Source organism: Meleagris gallopavo, chromosome 7, assembly GCF_905368555.1.
Source record: "Meleagris gallopavo chromosome 7, MGAL_WU_HG_1.1, whole genome shotgun sequence".
Taxonomy (NCBI): domain Eukaryota; kingdom Metazoa; phylum Chordata; class Aves; order Galliformes; family Phasianidae; genus Meleagris; species Meleagris gallopavo.
This window is the reverse complement of record NC_139410.1, coordinates 19533468-19551708: the sequence shown is the minus strand read 5'-3', so window position 1 is coordinate 19551708 and position 18241 is coordinate 19533468. Positions and strand designations below refer to the sequence as shown.

General features: G+C 35.2%; 1 protein-coding gene across 5 annotated transcripts in view; it reads right to left on the bottom strand.

Annotated features, from left to right (window-relative positions):
• Positions 1–3825: 3825 nt before the first annotated feature.
• The window catches only part of COBLL1 (cordon-bleu WH2 repeat protein like 1), a 77845-nt gene continuing 63429 nt past the window's right edge, over positions 3826–18241 (bottom strand). For all 5 annotated transcript variants that reach the window (XM_085227532.1, XM_085227534.1, XM_085227535.1 and 2 more), the window contains 5 exons: positions 14628–14886; positions 12126–12211; positions 9908–11526; positions 8279–8464; positions 3826–6357 (listed from right to left, as the gene is read on the bottom strand). In XM_085227532.1, coding sequence (XP_085083658.1) covers positions 6271–6357; positions 8279–8464; positions 9908–11526; positions 12126–12211; positions 14628–14886 — 2237 coding nt within the window. In that variant the 3' untranslated portion in view covers positions 3826–6270. The remainder of the gene's footprint in view (positions 6358–8278; positions 8465–9907; positions 11527–12125; positions 12212–14627; positions 14887–18241) is intronic.

Here is an 18241-nt window from a genome sequence, read left to right as displayed (position 1 = left end):
CCAAATTTACTGTTGAAAAATTAACCTTATCAGTACTGCAGCTTTTGAAAAGGATTAACAGTACACTCATCCTTGAAGTGAGGCATCTGACCACGTCAGCGCTTGGATGTCCGTTTTTCTCCCAGTCCTCTACAATTTAAAAGGAAGTAAATTGTGATCCACTTCTTCAGCCTTTGTTTCACCCTCTTTGCATCACACAGGCATTGGAGTTTAGAACTGCAGCAGCTTAGCACACTGTAGGGGCTTGCTTTGTATGTGAACATTATAAATGCAAGTGTACCCTGATGTGATCTGTATTTGTGTGCCTCAGTAAGTTTCAGATTCCAGAAAGCATTTAACTGACTTGCAGTATTTGAAGAAATTGAATAGTTTCTGCTGACCAGATCAACCATGTTTAACCAAAGTGACCAACTGCATGTCTTTCCATATTTGTTTAGTTCAAACGTTTCATTTAGAAAATTGCCATTGATATTACAGAAGATAATTTTCACTTTCTGTTAAATCAGAGATAAATTTATTTCACAGTTGCTTAAGGCTTTATGTTTTTGTCCTTACTTTACCTTTTCAGGGTAGCCATTGAGTCTTAGTTCTTGCTCAGGAGCATACATTAAAATAGAAGAGAGGAAACATACAGGCAGACAAACATCATAGCTGGGGGGAAACAAAGTTGACTCCAATAGTAGCTTATTCATTGTTTTTGTCAGTAGAAATATATCAACCATTAGGAAGTCTGCTATTGGTTAATGTGCAGTAGCACTAGTACACTAAGTACACTAGTACTTGGCAAATAGCCACCGTTGGCCAGATTTATTCAACAATTTCTGCAACTGCAGCTTCTGTGGTCTTAGATCTCCCCCTGCACTGAGATAGGCATCAATTCTTTACCCTGTGAATGTTCAGTATTGCGTAAGAAGGCCCATTATTTAAAATCCCTGTTCTTGTATTTTATCACATTTGAAAGTTCTATGCAATCTGCTGTGTTACTGTGTTCTTACTGCTCTGGCTATGATGATATTAAATATCACAAGCTAAGCAAGGTCAGTCCAGCTTAGTACTCAGACCAAAAGCTTCATGCAAGCATGTTTACCCTCTGTGTGATACAAGAGAGATTGCTTTGAAGACAAAAATAGGAGGTCTAAGAGGTCTGTTCACATGATGTGACAATTTAGTTTTGCAGAGGTGAAAGCCTCAGTTCTCCAGAGAAAATGTATTCTAAATAATTGTATTTTCCATATCTTTAAACATTTGCAAAAGATTCATCTATGTCATTTTAGTGCTACAGTCCACACCCGAGAGATACGTACAAAACACTTATCTACAAACACATTTCAGTTTCAGTGTTTCAAACCAGTGGAATCCTTATCTGAAAGTAAAGGCTATCAGCCAGTAGGCTTCTTTAAAGCCCTCACATAGCTTATGTTCCATGATTTCTCCTTTGGACCTCCGTATGAGATTATTTCACAATTAGCAAAATTCTCTAATGAGCACATTGATGTAAAAAAAATGCACTATTCTTTTTTCCATTCTTACCTGTTAGAATTTAAATATCAAAATACTACATGAAAGTAAGATATTATTTTAAACCATCAAACGTTATGCAGTAATAGAACCTCATGCAGTAATCTCTGCATCAAGCTTATGATTTGTGATCTTCACATATACAATATAATGACTAATTCAAAGTTTTTTGTGGGAAGTTGCTTTAATGGTTATTTTTTCTCTCTTTTTAGAAACGTTGACCTTCTTATGCGAGTCTTAGAGCTTTGACTCCCATTAGTGTCAGCAGCACACTAATTCATAAATCAGAGTACGCTTAAATTTACACCTAAGAAATGAACAGAGACAGCTGTAAAGGAGTGATGACTCCAGTAAAAGAGAAACAGCTTAATATTTCAAGAATCACTGACCCAGTATAGACATCCTTAAGTGCTGTCCTAGTTCATTTAGCAAGGGAATGTCTAATCAAAGCCCCTGCGTAGCTTAAGCGACATTATTTCATTAATTAATAATCTGATTAGTTCTCCTGACTACACACTGTGAGACATCCAGGGATCCTTCACACTCGAAGATGTGAAAATATCTTATCAATTGCACATTTGTTCAACATTTAAGTTCAACATGAAATTTAGATATGAAAGAAATCAGCAGAGAATTGTAAAACAGCAATGCACCATTGCTTTGACATCATCTGAACACAGCAACAGTAGAAACCGAACCCCCTACACTGACAATTGCTCTATTTTTAAAGTTCAACTGGAAACTTTCTCATCTTTGAAGACTAAGGGAATACTTGATGAACATTTCTTAGCACACTACAAATTTTCATCTTCACAGTAAACTGAATTATAGGAGACTTCTGCAGATTTATAGTTTCACTTAACTCAATGCAACTAGATATCACAGCTGCATAAAATGCAGACAAATCAGATGGTTAAATTGATAAGTGTTTGATAGATATGTAAATACTTTTGAATATTCCAGGTGGTGATCTGTCTCCAGTTTTTGACACTAAATTACTAAGGGAATAAAATATTTAATTCATACGTGGCACACAGGTATACTATGAAGAATCATGCCAACGCAATGAAATTAAAATAATAGTTAAGGCTTTGCATTTTAAATATTTCAGTTTATTCTCTCCAAGGAGAAGAACCAAGAGAAAGGTCAATCAGCAAGCTATGTTTTTCTGGAGGCGTTCAAACTGGTCTTAAAGCTTCCCCTTCCTCATCAAAAACTCCCTCGCCTTTTTACTGGGTAACACTTGGGACACTAAAACTAGCAAAATCTTTTCTTCAATTTCCCAATCCAGTTATATGTAGATTGCTCTTAAAGTAATGCTTTAACTTATTTCCATGGAAACTACAACAGATACAAAAGCACAATAGCTTGGTAAAGCAAATTCTCAGCTACAAAACATTACTTTTTAACATAGTCATCACCATTAGCTATGCGTTTTAACCAGTGATGAATATCCTTTACCAAGAATGTGTAATCCCATGCCTCACAGTAGATATCCACATCGTTTTAACGACTGATGGTATTCCTTTGTCTTACAGATCTTCATGTTATATGCTACAGTATCAAATCACAAGTAGTGAACAAAAACTAGGGCACTGATTACTAAATATAGTTCCTAGAATGGCAGCATCCAGTGGTTTAACATCTTTCAGCTGCAAATATGAGAGCTCTTGTCTTGGCCTCATGGCATCTAGTCACCACTGATGATTTCCAAGTATTCCCTGGTGATGAATTAAGCTCTCCCATCAAAACAGCTTCCCTTTTCCAGGTATCTCTTAATTGTATTAATTAAAGCAGTTGTCTTGATTTTGTTCTTCTGCAGAGTGATTAAAAGTGTAAGCTTTAATAACTAAAAAATTTGTTTTAACTACTTGTTTTTCTCCCAGCCATCCATTATTTACAAAGCCTTAGAGGCAGAATCAGAGCAAGATCCTCTTGTGCTATACTACTATCTGCTGTTTCATGATGAAAGAAAACTATGTCTTTACTAGGGTCTGTTATTTTGTCTATACAATTATACTGACATAACATTTACTGCAGAGTCCATTTTCTTCCCCAAATATTTTGTCTACTGTTCAAAAGCAGCAAAAGCTATGAGAAATAGTTGCCTAGAAAACATCTCTAGTACCGTTCCCCAAACTAAGTATTCTTAGGCCAAAACAAAAACATACAGATATTTTCCATGCACGTAAGGCATCCACAACAAAAATTTACTTCTGCCAAGCTTAGGCTTGCTTTTGCTAGAAAAACTTGCTTTATTAATTAAGAAGATGTTTTCTTGTTTGAACAATTAACAAACACATCAAGTTAATCACCAAGAGTTTTAATAGAAGAGTTTAAGAAAAAAATGCATCTCTAGCAATATAATAGCAAAATATTAAAATCTCTTACATACATGCTGGAAGAAGGGGGAAAGGGAAAGTTTTGCTAAACAATATTGCCAGTTAGTAACAGAAAATCGTATTGACAAATTTCACAGTACTACTGTGTGTAGACATTTAAGCTAATTACTAAGCAAGTTCAGTTACACAGATGAGAAACCCTACAATTCAGGAAAGATGTTTTTAGTCTTAATCTCTATTACACACAAATTTATTTGCCTTCAGGGTTCACATCAAAGGGCAGCATACTTTTAACATGGAACTGAGAAATATAATAGTAGTACAGTAGCCAAATGCAAATAAAAGAACAACAAAGCAAGGTTATTTGATCTTTCCCAAAACCCAGAACGTTTGGACTCCACACACTTAGTTGAAATAATGAAATATCATGTAGTCTACAGATGGAGATTACATTGTACAAAATAAGATTTAGTCACCTCCAGCAGAGAAAACAAAAGTTTGAGAGCAACTATGTAACCCTCTCCCACCCAAGATACAAACAAGACAATTATTTTGCAGTGCAACCTCTCTGTGCCAGTTAAAGATCAGCGTCTTGTACAGGAATGCTTAAAAATGGAATTCAAATATCACAACAAAGATGCTTTGTAGATTGCTAGGAATGTGTTACAATTTTCAAGACTGTCCCTCAAGACATAAAGAAATCTAGAAAGTACGACCCAGTTAGATGCTAGAAAGCAACTACCTCTTCTATCTCAATAATTTCAAGTGAAAGATGAAGCAGCGTTTTACAGTCAACCCCAAAACAGGTCTTCTGAGCTACCATGCATGTAAGGTTTCTCCTTGGAATCAGCTCTTAACTGGAGGCAAGAACTAGGAGGAAAAGGAAGTGGTGGCATGCACAGACAGAGGACTGAGTTGTAGGTATGAAAATACAAGAGAACAGCAGTGAACACATGTTCATCAGTTCTCTTTATAAACTTTATATTCACTAAAATCTTCAAAGGGTTTCAGCATTAGGTTAACACTGTTTTACTTGTAATCAGTAATTGAGTACTAGAAAAGTAATGGGATCTCTGAGATTATTGCACAAAAACCTGGCAGCAAACCACCACCAACCTGTTGAAATGCACATACAGATCAGTTTCTGAAAATGAGTTATACAATGACTCTAAAGTATAAAATAAATATATTGTTAAAGAATAGAAACTAAATATAATTATTTTTATTTAAATCAAATCCAGCAAGAAAATATTTTAATATGGCAAATATCCCAGCTGCATATCCATAATCTAGCTATTTCATCGTGAACGTGACCCAATATCCACTCTCTCCCCAGAATGTCTCATCTCGACAAGAAATGCAAAATAGATTAAATATAATAGGAAGCATTTTCTTTTTATATATGCATATATATATATATATATATTCATTCCCATTTTGGTATTTAACGCTTAGTCTCTATAAATAGAAGCTCTCTGACACAAGAATGCTTTATAAGTGTATTATCATGCTGTTTTAAGATTAAAATATTTTATATGAACAAGTCCAAAGTTCATTCTTATTCAAATATCCAATTATACATTTTTAAAATTTCATTAAGTATCAAAAGTGGAATTTGCATTTTATCCATAAGTGACTATATACTGATGACCATTTAAAAATATATCTAGTTCACAAAAGGCATTGTTCATCTGAGTGCTGGGGAAACAGTATATACAATTACTCAAAGAGAAGATTAGAAACATCATGTAGTGCTACTGTTAAGAAAAGTTTAAGTAGTACAAAAATTTCCAATAATTTATGTCCTGATTATTTTTTTTCTTTTAATATATCCTACCAGGAAAAAATTCAAGATTTAAAACCAAAATACTTATCCCAACCACATCAGCTGAAGGAATAAAATCTTTTTCTTTTTTTCCTTTTTTTTTTTTTTTTTTTTAAGAGGAACAAAAGTATCACATATAGTTTTCTACTAATTACAAATTTAATTTAACAAAGTAATATGGAGGCAGCATGTGGTAGATTTAAATTCATACAATCTGTTAAAGTAATACACAATTGAAAATTAATGATCTAAAATCTAGATTGCTTTAAATCTGTAATTTCAGCATACTGCTACATTTGTTCTGTCTTGAAGGCTGAAATCAACATATTTTTTATTCATTCCAACATAAGCAGAGCTCATCTGCACCTTCTCTTAAACCTTTTTAGCAGCATAATCAGCTTTATATAGAGAAAATTATTACCATAATTTACATATTCTAATAATCTTTTCCAAGGCATCAAAGGAACTCAGTGTCATATTCCTATATCAACTGATAAAAATATACTAATCACTTTCAAAAATCGGTAGTTACTGTTAAGGTGGCCTATGAAGCAGTAGTAAAGTGCAAAATATTTGGCGTAATATCTAGTGATTCGCTTTCGCTTCTGTGGAATACAAATGGTTAAGCCTGGCTCTTCCATTGACAGATACAATGTTTGATGGAGGACCAACCTGGATGGAGGGAAAAAAAGAGAAAAAGGAAATATTAACCTAACTTTTAACATGCTTCTGTCTGGAGTATGTTACAGGGTATTAATTTAAGAAAAGTGCGATACTGTTCCTTCAGTTAGTGTTCTTCTCACACAATGAACCATCTCCTAACTCACTTCTGAACAAAGCACATATGCTGAAGTAGAATTAAGTATGTTTTTAAGTAATTTCAAACACTCCTTTCAAAAAGTTCAGTGCATAACTATTAAAAGCATGTAAATTTTTGTCAATCTCCAGAGTTGGTTGAAAAGAAATATATGAAAAAAATCATTCAAAACAAATATTTTAAATAAAATATTGAATAGAACTGATTTATAACAAAATCTGACATCCATTTATGACAGAGGAATGTTTCTTGGAGCAAACAACTTTAAGGATAGATAGCAAAGATCTGTTTTTCACTGTAGCTGCATAAACCAGTAACTCCAGTTGGAGTTAATGAGGGCCATGCGAGCAACATACCACAGCACGGAGTTCACTAAACAAAATGAAAACATTCTGAAGAGAAAAATAGTTAAAAAGAAACCTCAGTTGACCCATTTTAGGTTTGTAATTACTGAGGGTCCTATTCAACGTAAAAGGACAGAAACACAAAAGGCCACAGATCTTGGCATTGCATACTGACAACTTATTAAGTAAAATGGAAAAAAGAGGATTTGGACAGTGGTGCCAGCTTCCCCCCCCCCCTTTTCACTAAATGACTCCCTCGTATTGCTGAAAGAATAGAGAATATGGTGAGAGGTAAAGACAGAAGCAGGCACCTGACAGATCTTCCCCCACTTTTTTTTTTTTTTTTTTTTGCTTTCTACCTTACAGCATGCTTTTCTTCATGCTTACAGCCTTTCATTCTAATTGGTTTTCCTTTCCTCACCCTAAGTCTCTACAAATGCTACATGGGGAAAGAACATCTCCCACTCACAGGAGAGTGAGAGAGGGATGGGAGAAAAAGGTTTTTAGTCATCAGTTCACTCTTTGTAACACCATACATAAATGTACGACTGGTAAGGACTCTGTGGGTCAAAGAGAGACTGTTGCAGTGCAATGCTGAATCAAAACCTCAGGTATTTAAAACAGGCGATTCTAATATCTACCCATCAACTGACATATTTTGATCGTAGGGGAAATAAAAGATTTCCATTAAAAATAATTTTAAAATACCCTCACATCTGCCCACAACAATTTACTTGCTTTTATTCAAGTTTCAGGTGGGAAAGGGAAGGAAAACAAAACCTACTGAGTTTCTTAAGTTTCTGCAATGAGAAATTATTCTTCAATATAGAATGCAAAATATTAATGCTGAGTCAAGAGAATTTTGTGTGAGACTATCATTAAACTGTCTGGTTGCAAATCTAAAACAATAGATTTTTAAAGTCTGCACTATTTTACCCTGTGAGAGTGCATTTTAGGAGACAGAAACCAATCATCAATTTTTACCTGAGGGAGTGAAGGAAAACAGTCCTACCAGGACTATCAACAAAACATTGAGAAATATCTTATTAATGATATCAAGCAGGAGGCTTGAAATACATTTACTAAGAATGTAACTGATAAAGTCTAATCATTAGAAAAAAGAAATATTCAAAACTTCTATCTACCTGACTAGAAAAGACTGCAGCTAATTCGAGTCTAGGATGAAGCTGCTTAGCATGTGCTTAAAATCATATATTTGTGCTATCTGAATATATGAACGTACAAAGCTGCGTATGCATTCACCAGTTCATTCTGCAAAACTGAACTCTCCTCCCACCTCCCTTCCCATTAGGAGACCCCATTCATAGCTCTTCATGTCCAAGCTAACTGCATTTAGTGTCAGGCATTAATATGGTAATTTTGAAGGAAGCACCATGAGTTCACTGTGATGGATGCAATAACAAAAACTCACCCTTTTCAATCTGGCAGCAGCTTCTCCAGAGCGGATTGCAGCCAGCAAGCTCTGGTGGATCTGTTCTGGGTCAGAGCGCTGGACTGGCGTTGAGGTTTGTCTCATAATGACAGGGCGTGGGTGGTCAGGTGAAGCACCTGACTGTGCCTGAATCTTTTGCTCAATACTGCTCACATTGCTGCTTTTCTAGAAACAGAGGAAGTGAGAAGGACAAGAACAAACAAACATCCTTTAATGTTAATTAGCTAATTAGCAGCAAGGAAAAAACTAAGTCAATTCACAGGAGGTCACATATCAAACTGTGCCACTATAATATTTGCTTTGTTCAAGATCTCAGGTATTAACCACGTTTCTACTATAGCTCTGGGAACTGATCTTCAATTTATCAGCAACAAAAAAGATATAAGCCAAAAGGAACTTACAAAACTTACTAAAATGATGAAGTAATTCCTCCAAGATGAGCATGTGATACCACAAAGTGATATGATATGGAAAAAACATATTCCAAAAGGAAAAATAAATATAAAAATAATAAATCAAGCACTCAAGAACCCCATGATTTTATAACTTGAAATTATATCTCAAGTAAACAGGAAAATATTCAAGCATTACAACTGGTTGAGATCCATTGTTTTTTTGTTGCTTTTTTTTTTCCTGATGACTTGACAGGCTTTTACTCCAAAATGTCACCACCTAAATTTAGGTCCCTTGACACCACACTGTAGCATAATTAGCACTGCTTGAGAATTGAAACATCTAACAAAGATCAGTTTCCAGTATTCCCAGATAAAAGCCATAATCACCTCAACATTTATTTTACTAATGCATTTGTGTGAAAAATCTAAATTTGGCATAAAACATTCCAGAAGAAGCCACTCTGGAAAGTTTGTCAATATGTTTTGAACCGCAAGCAGAGAGGAAAAAAAGCATTAGTGTATTCTGAATCTCTCAAACAAAGATTAGCCTCTAACTTCCACGCCTGAAGAAAACGGTCATTATAAAAACAGAGTTTCAAATAGTACTGCTTCTTGTCAGAATACTGCAGATCTGTACAGAATATGCAGGACAGCCAGCATCTACACATCACAGGTTTATGGATATGTCAAGCTCCCAGAACAGCTTGAAACAGCTCTCTGAATTAAGGTATATTTCCATCTACACATTTGCAACATTAATACCTTAGTTGATTTTTATGACTTTTTTTTTTTTTTTTTTTTTTTTTTTAAAGTTTCTCTCACTCAGTTATGCCTGGTTCAAGTGTTTCTGCCATGGTCACTTGAACCAAAATTCATCACACTACTCAAAATTAAAGAAACCAACATACCAAACAATAAAAACCACAAACACAAAACACCACAAAAATTTTCCAAATTTTAGATGCTAGTTATGGCAAGAAGTAATTATTACTAGTACTCAGAATGAGATTGTTTTCATCTTAGCTAGTATTCCCTTTTTTCTAGTACTTCATTACAATGCTGTGCTACTCCCAAACACCAGAGGTTGTTCACACTGTATCAGTACAGCATTTCTGATAAGCAAGCAGTTGAAAGATAAGCCAAAGTCTCTGCTCTGCTGAAGATGACATCACAGCGGATCAATGATAAAAAAAATATTAGTAATAAAGTTTACCTTATCCATTAGATTATTCTGTGGCCCTCCCGTGATGCTGTGTAAGGAAGGGTTTTTCACTTGAGGCATGGAGGTAGCTGAGGAGAATTCAGCTGCAGAAGAGGCAGATGAGTGTTCAACAGGAAATTCTTCTCTTGGTGCCAGACTAGAGATTGTACGTGTTTTATTGAATGACTGTGATCTTTTGACTGCTGAGGAGACAGCAAGTGCAAAAGGGGATGGCCTCGAACTGGAGTATGGCTTTGGAACTGCAAAAGTTCTTAGAGTTTTTAGGTTCAATGGTGCTGGCTGACAGGAGGGAAAACTTGGTGGTTTATTGTTTTTAACAGGAGAAGTGGAGGATTCAATTTTTTTCCCATCATCATCTTTTTCTTCATCTGCTGGAGAAGAGGAGCTACTTGTTGTATGTAACGAAGAAGTTTCATCAGGTGATGAGATTTTTTTTTCCATCTCTGTATTTTTAACTTCATTTTGAATAGAATTAGGAGCACAAATGGTACTTCTGGCAATTGCAGATGACACATAATGACCTGAAACTCTTCGCTGCATCTGCAGATAAAAAGAACTAGGCTTAGTTGTAGGACTTAGTGCATTTGACTTCTCCTGAGTCTCAGAAGAAGCATTTGAATTACTTAAGCTTAGCATCAGTGGGATATGCTGTTTAGAAGACACTGTTTCTATTTGATTGACCTCCGTGGTAACCCTGGCTCCAGATGGCACCCCATGTTCAGAAATGCTGTTCACTCTGTGCAGCAGATCATTTTTTGCAGCAGGTATATTTTGCAGACCAGTTTGTAAGTAACCTGTACTTTTTGGAAGATGAGGAATTTCAGTTTGCATTATGAATTCTTTGGTGTCTTCATACTTCAGAGAGTTTTTGGAAGCAGATACTTCTTGACCTTTACAATCTGTAGCTTCTGATTCCCAGCTCTTCATTGTTTCCAAGGATTTTGGAGGAGGCACAATTTTGTAAGTAGTCATTCCAATTTTTGGTATGTAATCTCTTGTAATTTCATTAGCAGGCTTAGGTTTAGGTTTCATGTCTTGTCTATAAAGAGGGTAACCCCTTATAGGAGACCCATCTGGAGTTTTTGCAATTGTTTCTGGTGAAGTAGCATTACTGCCATTTGTACAAATATGAATTTCATCTTTCATGGGTATTGTTTTTTCATATGGAACTTCATGCCTCTGAAGATTTCGTTCTGTTGAAATGTCTTCATTCTTACATATTCCTTGCATCACCCGAAGACCAGGATTGTTTGTGTCTGTATTGTGTTGAAGGATTCCTTTGAATGTGGATGATTCATAGTCTTGAGGGACAAACATTTCTTTTTGTGAAGTCCTTCCCAAATTGCTAACCAATGGACCTGTCTGAATTGCAACATCCTGAGTTTTTACGGTGTCCAGGCTGGTTTGACTTGTTTTCTGATCTTGCTTTCCCGGAATCAGTTGAGTGTAATTCCTATGACTTATGGCAATGTCATTTTTAGATGTTTGGCAGTTTGATAGTCTGTCAACTTCAAGTTTGCTGTTTTCTCTAAAATCTACTGCTTTAATTTTTGCTGTTTGCTCTTCTCCCCCTTCTTCATTTGTTGTAAGGATTGTTCTATCACTGTGATCTTTAAAGGAAAGATTCCAGAAATTAATACAAATGCCAAGGTTTAACCTTCCCACTTATATCACTAAGTTTCAAACATCCAACAAATTTAACTACAAGGACTAGCTCCTCACTATTATTATTATTTTCCTTAATATTTTCTTTTAAAAACTATAGTTATATTTGCCTAATATTGCTGAATAATTCTCTTCTTACTCAGGGATTCTTCCTTTATTATCAGCCTTCTGGTATCATGCATGAATTAATAAAAAAAACTACAATTGGATCATTTTAAAAAGTGCCAATAAATTTCCATTGATTATAATAGGAACCAGTAAGGTGAACTCAAAGTCTATTCAGTATTAAGTTAGATGCAATTTTTATTTAGTTCCATCTTTGTGACTTCCGTTCCATGATTTTAATATCAAAAGTGTTTTGTTAACTTTACAACAACAAAAGTGCTACCAATTCTTATCATCTCATCTCATCTCAGATACACCATAGGTGGAGGAAGTATAAAGAAAATAATCTGATTATCACAATTCAAGAGTTGACAGCATTTTAACTGTCTTAAAAGGAATAGAGGAGTTTTCTTCAACAAAACAAGTGGGAACTACTCACCATAATTTTTATTTTGTTCCAAAATTCTAAGCTTCCTGTCTTTCTCAAATGCAGCTTGGTCACTGCTTAACTGAGTCTGTAGCTCTCTGCAAAGCACAACAGTACATTAAATATGTTGGTATCATTCATTTCAGTAAACAGAAGAAAAGATGCAAGAGAACTGGCAATGTTCTCCAAACACAGATGGAGAAATAATTCTGCCAAACATTGGAGTACTAAACAGAATTATTATTTTTTTAAATGATAGGAAATGCCGCTATGATATTTTACCAAAATGACATTCAGCTTCACTCTGCCATGTATGCATAACGTGATCAGTTTTCCTTTTCCTCATTGTTTTTTTTTTGTTGTTGTTTATTCATCCATTCTGAACAAGCCCCATTCTAGTTAAAACTCAAGTTTCAGTGAATCAGTAAGGCAATGGCTTATCATTACTTAACAACGTTCTTAGTGTGAAGTCTTATAACATCCTCCAACATTTACAACATCTTTGATTTTTGTCTCCAGCATAATCTGCAGGGAGCTGCATGAGACACCAACTGCATATGAACTGTGCAGTACAGACTTTTCGAAATACTAATAACAGATGTTCTGTCCCTTTCAAGAAATATGCATAAAATATGTTAGAGCTTGCATATTAAACGTTTTGCAAATGCATGCAATGTTTGTCCTATGATCAGAGGGGACAAAAGAACTGCATAAGTGCTGAAAAGAACTCTCTTCTGTTTTCAGGAAATAATGAGTATTTGACTTCAAAAGTTAAGTGAAAAATGCCAACATATTTAAAATTTCTCATTAAAAAAAACTATCAGAACTTCAAACTTCTATCTCTGTGATACTTTTATTTCCTGTAGTAACTAATACAGTCATGAAGATTCCAATTCATTTGCCACATCAAATGTATCATTAGGAATCACTGCCATTAAATGAAGCATCTGCTTTGAATCATTTCAAATAATGAATTATCCATTCTCATGTTGCCTGTACAGTCCAAAACATACTGTAAATGTCCAACAACAGCTAAACAGGAGATTTCAAAATTTGCTGGTAGAATGTTATAGCTCAGTCCTGCCCTCTGAACTCTTGCCTATCTTCATTTCCTTGAACAGAGCTAAGAGACTGAATGGCAACAATTTGCAACAGGCTGAATTGTTTAAAAGCAAACCAAAAAAGGAAAAGAAAGTTACGAAATGTCAGAATATCAAAGTCACCAGACCTATCTTAAAATGTCCGAATTACCAGAAGATTTTTATAAACAAATGTCCGAAAAACTTTAGCTCTCATTCTCATCACTGTGATACTTCATAAAGGAAAGGATTTCTGAACTTTGAAATTACGGTGCAGTGCATACTAGATGATACTTAACAGTATTATAGGCCACAAAAGGCTATTACAAGTCAGGGGATAGGAGTGAGAAAATATCCCCATGACAGTTGTCCAAACTGGCACAGTAACACAGCTCTGATAATTTGCAAATCTGAAAGAACTTAAATTGACACTTGGCTGAGGTGCCACCTCATAGTTCCTCACAGAGCAGACACACCCAAGCAACTGGCACAGTACTCAGGACAGAACACCAGAGAATTTGCAAGGACCTACTTTGCTCTGAATTGACAGAAAGACCCTTGAAATTCAATTGAAAGCTCTCTATATTGTCTTCAAAGTTTCTAGCTAGTTTAGCATTCACATATTTTGGTTTCAGTATAATAATTAAAATAATTCTTGCAATTTAAATTGGGAGCAGTAGCCAGTTCAGCTGCCCCAGAAAACACATAAATAGTGAATTACATTAACACAATGGGACTACTCAGAACAATCAACATTGATTTGAACCAGGCACTAAATCATGTTGGGAACCTGCAAAGCAGAAAAGTGGCTTAATAAAAATGCTACAGGGCAAAGTTACAGCATCACCAAAAGAGAAAAGGAGTGGTTAAGGAAAATAATGTGTCAATTCTTATTTTTTTCCTGAGAGCAGATGAATCAAGATAGGTCAAGACAAGGGGTTAACAGATGAAGAAACACAACAACAACAACAACAACAACAACAGCAACAAAACATAGAGCAAGATAACAGATGAGCAATAGATCAGCGTAGCAAATATACCTATTTTCCTCCAACTATATGAATGAACTTTTAAATAATAATTAATCCACTTCGTTCTACTCCACCCCATTCCCTTCCCCTCCAGAGCAAAGTGCTCTAGTAATAATACTGGATATTTTAGAGATGGGTTCAGCTGTTCCAGAGTCTGGGTGTTTTAGAAGTAAGGAAAAGATGGTCTAACCAGAATAGCCAGCAGAACATTTTATGATTTATGTTGAAAGGCTTCATGAATTACTGCATCCAGATATGTGCTACAATGAAAGCTAAGCATATTGAGTTCATTCCTTTCTCACAATTCTCTATTCTATGCTCCACAATGAAACAGTACCCTGCATTTTATTTGCCTCCCCCATTCCTTCTCCAATGCTCCTTTCTTTGTTACAAAGCGTACTTACTTGCCATCTGTGCTCATATTTTCTTGTTTTTCTTCCTTGAAGCTTTGTGAGTTGTCTACAGAAACAGTGCCAGGAACAGGAACTGATGAAGCACGATCATTTCTTTCAGTTTCCAGTGGTACCTCTGTAGAGCTGAAGGCTGCAGTAGCCTCTTCTGTCCTGAGAGAGGTATCCGTACTTCCACTTTCTTCTCCCTCTTGCACACTCATCTCTTCCTTTTCATCAATTTCTTCCAGGCTGTATTCTGAGGTCCTTGCACCTAAACTCATAAAGAGTAGGGGAAAAAAAAAAAAAAAAAGATAAAAAAAAAAATGAAACACACCTTCAGTGTATAGATAAAAAAGGACTGTGAAGCCAGCATAAGTAGTTTGATTAAGGAAAACAGGAGTTCTCTTAATATAGGGAGGATGGGGAAAAAAAAAAAAAAAAAGGAAAATAAAGAGTCAGTTTCAATCTCATACTAGTTCTTTTCAAATATCTCTTTTTACATGAAGATACGCTTATTGTCATGCCACTGTCCATCTGTTTCTGCATCTGTAACTACTGCATAATGTTTTCCTTTGTTTAATTCAAGAACTGAATTAGTATGGATAAAAATATATATAACAAATATCATGAAGACAGGCAGTTTATTTCACACAGATTTCTAACAGCTTTCATTAGCTCTCCAATGAGGTTTAAAATAAATGGTTCTTTTATATCAGGGTAAGTACATTAGAGAACTAAAAATCAAACCAAATCTGAACTTAGTCCATGTTTTGAACAAGCTTGTTCACCACTATCAGAATTTTCCCATAATCATCCCAAGGATATCAAAACACATTTAGATGAGTCTTGTGCACTGTCCTGTGCAAAATAAATAAATAAAATTTAAAAAATATATGGAAAAGCATTAATACATAAAAATAATGGAATTTTCAGCTAGACCATAATTAAAAAGGTCTAGTTATTGGTCTAGGACACACAAGACAGCACAACTGATATTAGACTAATAAATCTAGTATTTTTGATTTCCAGAGGGACTTTCTCTGGCTTTACTTTCCTGCCAGGAATCTTCCTACACCAAGATGCTGATTCACATTTGTCAAGTATTAGTGGGTAGACCATACAATTAACCTCTCAGCTTTGCAACTTGCATTCTGCAAAACAAACAACATAACAATAATTTCATCTATATATGGCAATATGGTGACATGGAAAGCTACTGGAACATATAAGCAGTGCACTCTGATCTGAGCAGAGTATTCCTGTTAGCTTTGCATACATCAATACCTATTAGGTACAGGCCTTGCAGTGGGCTGAATCAGCAAGTTTCAAAGCACAATCCAACTCTACAAAAAGGCTAAGATTGAAAACAAAATACTAGCTTGAAGCAAGCAATCCTGGAAATGGGCAGAACCCAAAACATATTTCTTTAATAAAAAACATCTTAGACCAATTTTACTGTCCAAAACATTTATCCTTCAGCAGACCCAGTATTTCTACAGAAGTATCACTAAAGAAAGAAAATAAAAACAGAGAACTGTATGTGATTGGAGAAAATCTTCACTGAGAACAAAAGCATTTCTTCTTCCAGCACAGTCATTAGCTTAGAGTAACCTAAATCTCCAAGGAAAGAGGAGCAAGATTGCAAAATGGTGCAGGTGAACCTCCTTCCACATTATTTAAGTACATGTGTTGATATCAAAGGTTTTCTTCAGACTTCACAACCAGTAAGGCCCTTTTCCTCCCTTCCTCGCCCACAACTATTTGATCTCTAAATTGGGATAAAATCATACAAGCAGCCAAATGTCCTGGAAGATTTCGGTGATAGCAGAATGCTGGCAAACATCAAATCTGCTGAGACTAACTCACAAGCTCTCAAGACCACATCTTTCTCACAGGTGACAACTATTATGCTTGAAAATGAGTGAAAACTACAATTGATAAGTGGCCTTGCAGCACCTGAGAGGCTCAGGTTAGCTCCTAGATGCCATGGACCTTGAGCCATCAGCAAGTAAAATGTTGTTGGAACCATAGAACAAAGACTAAGACCTTCAGTCTAATACTTTGTGGAATCTTGACTTATACAATAAAACACAGCCAGGATTTCTAACAAGACAAACAGAATAATTCTGGAGTTGCTATGGCTTTATGCCTAATCAATGCAGTCATCTCTGTCATTCTTGCTCTGAAGAAGTATTACAAAGATGAAGTTAGCAAGTAAGTTTCTATTCCTATACTGATAGGATTGGAACTTTGGTTGAGTGGGTAGGAGATCCTACTGATTTTCATCTTACATGAAAGTCCATCCCTTGCTGTGCTAGGATCACTTCCAAATCTAAACTACAAATGTATAATTCCAAACAATAACAAAAACAAAAAGCAATCCTACATACTTTTTTATAAAGTGCTCTCTCTACTGCATTGTCAGCAGAGTATCAGACTTGCTTAGTCTTGCTTAGTTAGTTTCATCTAGCAGTTTTAAGTCTGTAACTGTTACTAGCAGATCTGGGCTGCCAGTGCTGCAGCAGAATGAAGTGTTTATATACCAAATTCATTCACAACATGTAACAGCCATCCTTCATTTACATCATGCAAATGAACAGTTCGGATTTTATGACTTGTTTCCAAATCTCTCTTTAGAGTTTTATATGCAACATATCACTAAGAATTACTTCTGGCAACACTGGATACATATTGCACTCTTATTGCCTATGTATTTTCTATGTAAATATGTATATAACATAAACTGCATTTTTGTCTTGTGCAATTGATTCTCTATGAACATTAGTCACTGAGTTTTAAATAGATCTAAAAGAACATTGTTAAAATCTACACGACGGCACTGTGAATACCTGATGACTGCATTACCAACTACATGTATCCTTTAAGTCTGTAAGAATACAACAGATAACAGAATGACATTTCTGTCCATGCCTTTTTACACTTGCAAATAACAAAGCCAGAAAGCCTGACTACATCATGTAGACCTGGCAGTGGTTTTGCTCAGCCCTTTACTCCTTGAAAAGTTTTTTTTTTTTTTTTTTTTTTTTTAAGAGAATCTGTAACCAAGAACATTATATCAAGAGATTTGTTTAATGGGAAATCATGTGAAAATCTTCAGCTTTTTTCTTTTTAAAAATTTAACCTTCTCCCTTAGAAAAAAAAAAAAAAAAAGAAAAAGCATTAATTAAGCTTTGGGAAGAGGAACAAAAAATATAACTGAGAATAAATTGTTCTTTATAATTCCAAATGTGTTCAAATTAATTATCTTTAAATGTTTATTCCGTTAGATGTCTTCATACCAGTTTTGTCAAGGTGCAGCCTGCTTTCAAATGTTGCCTATTCTGAACTATACAGCATAGTTCCAATTAATGTACACAGCACTAGTAGCCATGCCATACTAAGACACCAAATAACCCTTACTCAACACTCATAATGGTTCTTTATAGGGCAGAAGATAACTCTACTTTCGTAACTTAAATTTCCTTACTTATTTGCTAAAGGAGAAATGTGCAACATAACTGCTTTGAGAATGTTAGTGTCACAGCTGATCAAAAACCTAATGCTTCTGAACCCCTGACACTTCAAGTAGTATTAACAAGAACAGAGGAAACTACTGAGTTAAAGTA